General features: G+C 43.1%; 1 protein-coding gene across 1 annotated transcript in view; it reads left to right on the top strand.

Moving 5' to 3' along the window:
* The first annotated feature begins 406 nt into the window (after nucleotides 1-406).
* The window catches only part of LOC144790707 (cytochrome P450 2J2-like), an 83,148-nt gene continuing 75,261 nt past the window's right edge, over nucleotides 407-8,293 (top strand). Inside the window, exons 1-2 of the mRNA XM_078665427.1 lie at nucleotides 407-412; nucleotides 4,559-4,721. Of these exons, the coding sequence (XP_078521553.1) occupies nucleotides 407-412; nucleotides 4,559-4,721 (169 nt within the window). The remainder of the gene's footprint in view (nucleotides 413-4,558; nucleotides 4,722-8,293) is intronic.

The following is an 8,293-nucleotide window of genomic DNA, read 5'->3' as shown; positions in this document are numbered from 1 at the left end:
ATGAGTATGTTTTCCTAAATGGGACTGTTTTATTAGTTTTGGATACCTTAAGGAAAGTTCCTTTTGAGCCTTCAGAGGTTTCCTTTACATTTCTGACCTGAAGGTTGTCTTTCTTGAGGCCATAGTGATGGCTGAATGGATAAGAGAGTTAACTGCATTCATGTTCCTACCATCCTTATATCAGAAATTTTAATCTAGCATTATGCTAAGTTGGGGGCCACAATCTGTTCCAAAGGTAAATTTGACTTTTCAAAATTCACAGAAGATAAGTCTTCCAGGTTTGTCTTCCTACAAGGATGAATAGCATGAGAAATCGCATGATGTCGTTAAGGCGGCTAAAACTTACCTTTCTAGAACGGCTGACTATAGCAAGTGTAATAGATTGTTTATAACTGTTGTTCTGGCTATGGAGGTGAGAAAGCTTTCTACTCAACTTTAAGCTAATGATCTTTATTTTCTATGTGAATTCTGGTCCTGAGATTCTAGGGTTTGTTCACTCTCACTATCCCGGGGGCATGGCTGCCTCATGTGGAGAATGGGGTGGTGTTTCTATCATTGATATTTTTGCAGCAGAGACTTGTGTTAGACAATCTACTTTTGTTATGCATTGCAGGTTAAATTTGTCCCGGGGTTCACATTCTGGTACAAAGATTCTGAAGGCAAGAAATGTACCATAAACAGTTGTGCGGGCGTGAACCCGCTACAGTAATATTCACCTACCCCGATGATGAAGCAGATGACCCCTCCAATATCTTTTGGATACCTCCAGTCTATAGTGAGCATTGCCAACCAGTACATAAGAAGGTTGCTCTAAGTTTACTCTGTGCATTCAAGCACCTTTTGTGATATCATAAAAGCATGGCTTCCAGCCTGCCACTGCTGACCAGCAGAACAATTTCTGAACTGCTATTTCGACTTTGGCATTTAAAATAATGACAAAGTCCAGACCTTCTTTTTTTATATATAAGCCATCCCTAAGGCAGGCCTATGGAGCCCCACGGCAGGGTGCAGTATATTTAAAGTTAGAACATGTGTTTTTACACATTCTAACAGTAAAAACCCCAACTTGTTGTTTTGGCTGGAGAAAGTCAAATAGCTCCATTGGCAAGTACATGGTTACACATGACAACTCAGCTGTGCTAACGTCTGAATGGGACTACTAAAGTTGGTACTTCAAGGTATCAAAAGAATCGTTACATTAAACCCAGTGAGTAATTTGAGCCGGTGGCTTCTGGTGCTCCGCACCAGCACTTAATTGTCAACACCGGAGCTTGTGACAGGTGGCGCTGTCTGGCTACTTTAGAGGTGACCACAACAACAGTCAATTATTCATTCAATGTACATTAAAAATGACTATTACCTGCGGCCCAAGCCATTCTTATAGCTTTCGGGGCCTGAAATAGTCCGAATTGTAACACTTGTTGGATTGTGATTATTAGTAGTTGTGTTGTTACTATCATTGGCAGCACAGCAAGAATAATGTGTGGTGCAGTAGCCTCCTAACAAGAGCCCTGGCACTTATATTTTTTTTGACAAATTAAGCATTGAATAAACCTGACTTGATGCTCAAGTCGAAAATAATTTAACTTTTGAGTCAATGGCAAATTCAGAAAGTTGCCACACTGGCCCAAAGTTTTCCACTGACCGCTTACGGGTGCTGGCCATGAGAAAGCTTTCTAGCTTCCTGGGGGGAGGTATGAACACATGTTGGCTACCACATGTGTTTGAACTTATGTATTTTCCATTCAAGATTATCCACAATGCTTGAAGTGTTGAAAATACTAGTAGTACTAGTGTTGAAAATAAAGAATAAAGAAAACGCATGGATGGTGTTCTTGAACAATATTAGAGTTGAATTGAGTTCTGTATGCTCAAGTGTCATAGAGTAGCTCTGTGTTTTGAATTAGGCCTGGGTGGAGTTCGCAGAGTTCTGTGACACAAAAACTCCACCGCGCTATGCGGAGCTGCAAGCAGCAGAGTGCATTGATTTTCATTGTCTGTTGTTTGTCCCACACTGTAAAATCAGCATGAATGGCACCATGCACAGCGCTGGAGGGAGCTGCTTCTTTTCTGCCGCTCGAGTAGATTTTCTACTTGAGCGGCAGCTGTCTCAATGTGAACAGAAGGTTTCTCAATGTGTGTCATCCGCGACGTCCCGTGTTGAGAAATCCGACCACCTGCGTTGAGAAATCTCCCCCAGAAGTGGACTTTCCTCACTCGCGCTCACCAACTTGACATTGCGGAGTGCGCAAAACTCTGCAAACTCCGCAAACAGAGCAGAGTTCACCGCCCAGGCCTGGTTTTGATTCTAGTTTACAATCAGCTATACACCTTATTGGTAGCAGGGTGTTAGGACACTCTTTAGAGAGGGGGTCTCCAACCTTTTCTGTAATAGGTACTACTTATGTACAATCATCCCGATCTATCAATATTATTAGTGGTGTAATAGTGACCACATCGCATTAGTAGCCACCATTAGCAAGATTGCTAAAGAGTGATTACTTCAGTGGATCAGGTAGGATTGCTAGCATTAATGTAAAAAAGGCTTTGTCTATATCGAATCGCTATACATTGGTAAGGTAACACATAACAGCTGCAATGCCTCTGGCACCAAGGTAATAATATTAGTAAAAAGTCCCCCCCCCCCCAAGTGTTGTAATTTGACAGTGATCGGTGTTAGCATCTAGCTGAAGCCATCTTGTTTTCGGCAGCTATCTTGTCTGCCATGTGCTACCATGTGTTCACCATGTGCTCTGTCCTTCCTTACTGTTGTTTGCTCTTGTATACTGCCTGTGAACAATCTATATTTAGCCTCTTCTTCTTTGCACATGCTCAGTTGAGCTTGCAGCTGTCCATGCAGTTGTTCTTAGTCTGTAACTGTCAGGTTGTGTTTGCTAAAATCAGCAACTGCTAGCTCCTCCTTCTTGTTGACTGTGCCTTTTCTGTATGACCTTTTATGTACATAAAACCTTCTTTTTGTACTTGTACCGCCTTCTTTTGAGCCCCTGTGTGCGTACAAAAGGTCCATGTTCCTTCTGGCTCAGTGTGCTACTTCCTACACTACCGAAGGGTGTTGTGTGAATGTAGTTCCACCTCATGAGGTTTAATAAAGCTTTTGTTTTATATTTCAGTTTCTGTGCCAACTTCTATTCTATTGGTCTGAGGACTTGTGCAGAAATGGGTGAACCCCCAGCACTGGTAGGCCTTGCTGAGGCCCACCACGACACCAATACCGCACGATTTACACTCCAATATCAGCATTAAATATTGTTTTGAAACTCAGCAAGCATCAGCTTACAAGTTCTGAAAATACACTCATAGACATCTTGAATACGCACTCTCAAATTTGGTTACCATGAATTAATTCAACCAACCAAAATCTATTTTAGTCGGTTGTGCTGATCACAGGAGAGCTCTTCACTGGTAGCTGGAGAGATACCAGTAGCTCATGAGTTACTCATTGGAGAACCCTGGTTTAGAGCACCATTTCTAAAAATATTTTGCATCTTGGACTTTCAATTGTATGTTGATTTACTGAACATTTACTGTGTTGATCTCAATGGATGTGCGATTATTGAATACCAATGCTGCCAAAAATTCATGGGATTTCTCCCATGGCTTGTGGTTGCATTCTTATTTAATAGTTAACGGGATGGGTATTGTATGATAGACATTGAACAAAGTAGCTTGAGATGAATGCCTGGTGTGAGGCTGGCCTCACAACTGCAACAGTGAGTAGAGGGACCAGGAATGTGTATCGGAGTAATGAAGAATACCGGTAAGTAATCCAGGCATTTATTGGTACTGTGTGGACAATGGTTACAAGCGTTTTTATGAGTCACGCTGTATTAGCAGTTTTCATTTGTCAAATAACAATTCAGGCAAAAAAGCTCTTTGAATAAATCTTCACGCCGTGGTCTGATCCTCCTCTCAGTTGCAACAACACTTTGGGGCTCATTACGATGGCGGACGGACGGGAATTGGAACCACCTGCCTATTTGGTGGCGATCCCGACCATGGAATTACAATGTGACCGCCACGGTGGCAGTCACATTGGACATGTTTACCATTGTGGGGGTGCTGCAGGCTGCAGCACCCGCCGCAATGATAAACATGAAGGTCTGGCATTTCCCTGCACTACATTGCAGGCACCATGCGGTGCCTGCCACATGGTGCAGGGAAATGGTACCCCCCCCAGTGCACCAACACCTCCCCCAATGAGAGAGGGGCCCACAACGGACCCCCGAAGTCCATCTCTGCCAGCCTGTGAATGGCGGTTGAACAGCCATCCACTGCTGGCGAAGATGAAGCATCCAAATATTGCGGACGGTCCCTGCTAGGCACCGACACCATTCTGGGTATGCTTTCCGGGTCCGCCAGGCAATCGGATAATATGGCAGGCAGAGAATGGCTGCAATTTGGCGGTGAATCTGGCGGATTCTCCGCTATCATAATGAGCCCCTTAGTTTCTCGCTATATATATCACCCACATCTTCTCAACTGCCTAGACTCTTCCAATGTTGTTCACAAGATTTCTGTTTTACGTTTGTGTTTACAGATTGCAAAGACATATGGGAACACCATCACTATGTGGTTAGGCAGCACACCTATGGTGGTGTTGAATGGATATGAAGCCTGCAGGGATGCTCTGATCACCCATTCTGAAGAATTTGCGGGCAGGCCCCATACTCCCTTCACTGAGGACTTTAAAGGCGACAAAGGTATTTATTGGTTTGAAATCACTACTGCATGCGTGACAAGGGCAACTAGTGCAAGAGGTCCAATTTTTTTTTTAGAATTAACAAGCTCATTAGTGGCTATGGAGACTTAAAGTGGCCGTCACATTTGAATGATGTCATAATAGATCTCACCATCTAATCACAGTAGTCGGAATGGAGGCTGAAAGTGGCCGTCGCACTTGAATGATGTCTTAAAAGGTTTCACCCTCTAATCTCAGTAGTGGGTATAGAGACTGAAAGTGGTCATCCACTACTTGAATGATGTCATAATAGGTCTCACACCCTCATCTCAGTAGTGGTGATGGAGGCTGAAAGTGGCTGTCACACTTGGATGATGTCATAATAGGTCTCACCATCTAAACTCGAAATTTGGGGAGAGTAGTTGGCCTAACGGCTAGGGCAGTCGACCTCCAATCTGGGGAACCAGGTTCGAGTCTCAGCAATTACGCTGAACATCCTGTGATTTTGGGCAAATCACTTAATCTCCCCGTGCCTAACAAAAAAATGAATGTGTCCTTGTGTTACGCAACTGGTGCTCGTGTAAAGCGCTCTGATACCCGATACTGGGTCAAGTTTGCGCTATATAAAACTCCTTAAAAAAAACGTTTAAAAAACTCAGTAGTGGGTATGGAGGCTGAAAGTGGCCATGATGCCGCAATAGGTTTCAAAATCCAAATACATGTTCTCCAGCACAGGAAGAATCTAGAACACCTATTGCTGGTGACTGTTAAGGATGCAAGACTCTCAGCACGGGATGGTCTCTTTAAAGCAGACATGCCATAGAGGTGAAATTAAATTACTTTAACAATCGCAAGCATGCTCTCCGCAGAGAAGCTCTACTGTTTAAAAACCCATTCATCCCTTCTCTAGTTCTGTAGGTAAAACTGTCTGAAGAAACATGTTACAACCCCATATAACAAGGGCAAAGGCATTCCCTTATTAATGAATCCCACAATAATTTTGCATATTGAGCTAGATTCAGACTGATGTCTCCCATCGTCCGCTGCCAGAAGTCCTTGCATTGAGATGGTTGTGTGAGATGGGGTCACCAAGCCAATGCTTATGGATTTGTGGGGTCTGACAGGGATGTGTACTCGCCCCCTTCCTATTCTGTTTATATATAAATGATTTAGAAAGCCACATCAGAATTGGAACTGTTGATGACCCCACAATAGACTACAGGACTTTACCAGCCCTGTTATATGCGGATGATTGTGTCCTAATGTCGAGAACTGGGGTGGGTTTGCAAAGGCTTTTAACTAGTTTTAATGAATTCATGAGCGATCTTGGGTTAAAAACAAATGTTGCCAAGTCACATGTCTTGGTAGCAGGACAGGTTCCCTTTAAGACTAAAACTTTATATATAAAGAATGAAATATTATGTGAAGTGGCAAATTTTTCTTATTTGGGTTTTCTTTTTAATGAAAAAAATTCCTGGTCTCACCTAGTCAATGCCAGGATTGGGGGCTTCAACAAAAATATGGAGGCCAGTTTTTGATTTACAAAAAAACTAGGTTCTCTCCCCATAAAAGTAATTGTTGATATTTACAAAGCACGAACCTGCGCTGTTACACTATATGGCGCTGAAGTTTGGGGCTGCTCAAATACATCGGGCCTCCAAGGAGCAGAGATCTTAATATTAAAACGTGTGTTGACATTACCCAAATGCACCCCTGCCACTATGTGTCATAATGAACTAGGTATTACCCCACTATCTTTTCGTATTCAATTAGCACCATTGATGCTTTGGCGCAGCATTTGGGTAAAAAAAGAACCAGCCCTGAATCGTGACATAATTTTAGATTGCTTGAAATTGGATCATGCTAAAAAAATCCCATGGCTCTCTAATCTGCAAGATCAATTGGAGAAGCTGGGATTGCAGGATTGTTTTAAACGTCCGGGAAACATATTGGCAATTCCTAAGACTAAGCTTAAAAGTGACTTTCTTGTATTCTTGAAGCATGAAAGAGATAGGGGCAAAACAACAGGTGATGGACAGAATACAGAACAATTTCATACATTCACCCCAGTACAGAGATTTGGGCCTAAATCCATCGTTTTTTTGCTCACCATGCCTTTCCAGTTTGAACCCAGCCATATGCAAATCAGTCTTGACCCTGTGCCCCATGGAAACAGTCCAGCCCGAACTGCCAAGCCAGGTACTCCCTGGACTGGAAACAAGCATCCAAGGACCGGTTTCGGGCTTTCAGCCCTCATCAGCCTGGATAGCTTGATTCCAGTGGCATGGCGAGCACGGGACTCACGTCTGAGCATACCCGTCCTACTCGGGGTGACAAAAGCAAAAACAACAGGTGATGGACAGAATGCAGAACAATCTCATACATTCACCCCAGTACAGAAATCTGGGCCTAAATCCATCGTTTTTTTGCTCACCATGCCTTTCCAGTTTGAACCCAGCCCTATGCAAATCAGTCTTGACCCTGTGCCCCATGGAAACAGTCCAGCCCGAACTGCCAAGCCATTTACTCCCTGGACTGGAAACAAGTATCCAAGGACCGGTTTCGGGCTTTCAGCCCTCATCAGCCTGGATAGCTTGATTCCAGTGGCATGGAGAGCACTGGACTCACGTCTGCGCATACCCGTCCCACTCGGGGTGACAAAAGCAAAAACAACAGGTGATGGACAGAATGCAGAACAATGTCATACATTCACCCCAGTACAGAGATCTGTAATGCCAGAAACCGGTCCTGGGAAGCTTGATTCCGGTCCAGGGAAGACATGGCTTGGCAGTTCGGGCTGGACTGTTTCCATGAGGCACAGGGTCAGACTGATTTGCATATGGTCATGTCTGAACTGGGGTGGCGGAGTGAGCTAAAGAACGGTGATGGATTAAACCCAGATCAGTTGACTGGGGGTGAGTGTTTGTATTGTCAACACTCCGTCCATCATCACCTTTGGTTTTTCCGCATGAAAGAGATAGCCTAGAGTTGGTAAAAAAAAGGGTTGTAAAGCATTCATTGTTAATTATCTCCCCACAAATCGAATCCTATCTTTTTTTCTATTTCAATGGTGGGTATCGCTCATTTATTGGTCTCGTACCCTCGTGATGTATAGTGTGACGCCAAATTAGACCTGTGTCCATGTAACTCAACTTCCGCACAAAGTACTTTGCACTTTATGTTTTTTTTGTAAACTGTATTTTAATCCTAGACGCATCATTTTAACCATTATCAAGATTTTTAAATATTAGAAAGTGTCAACCTGCATTATGTCATTTAATTCTTTTAAAAAATGAATTCACTTGTCTTATGGTCTATAAGTATATCTCCGCTGCAGTTCGACTTCGCAATGTTGTTGGAAAATGAATTCCTGGGTATCATCTGAGTCGGTTAAAATCTTATTATGTGTATTACTGCTAAAATAGTGTTTTATCTGTTCTTTTATGGCTGTTATTTAGCCGAATAAAGATTTTGGAATGACTGACTGACTGGACTTGTGGAGCCGGATCACAAAACATTTTTGACTGGAGCTATTACAATTACTTGGTAGTAGGTTGGGTTGGGTTTGTTAGTAGAAACACCTTGTTCCACTGT

Source organism: Lissotriton helveticus, chromosome 11 (genome assembly GCF_964261635.1).
Source record: "Lissotriton helveticus chromosome 11, aLisHel1.1, whole genome shotgun sequence".
NCBI classification, from domain to species: Eukaryota; Metazoa; Chordata; class Amphibia; order Caudata; family Salamandridae; genus Lissotriton; species Lissotriton helveticus.
This window is presented reverse-complemented; position numbering and strand designations above follow the sequence as displayed.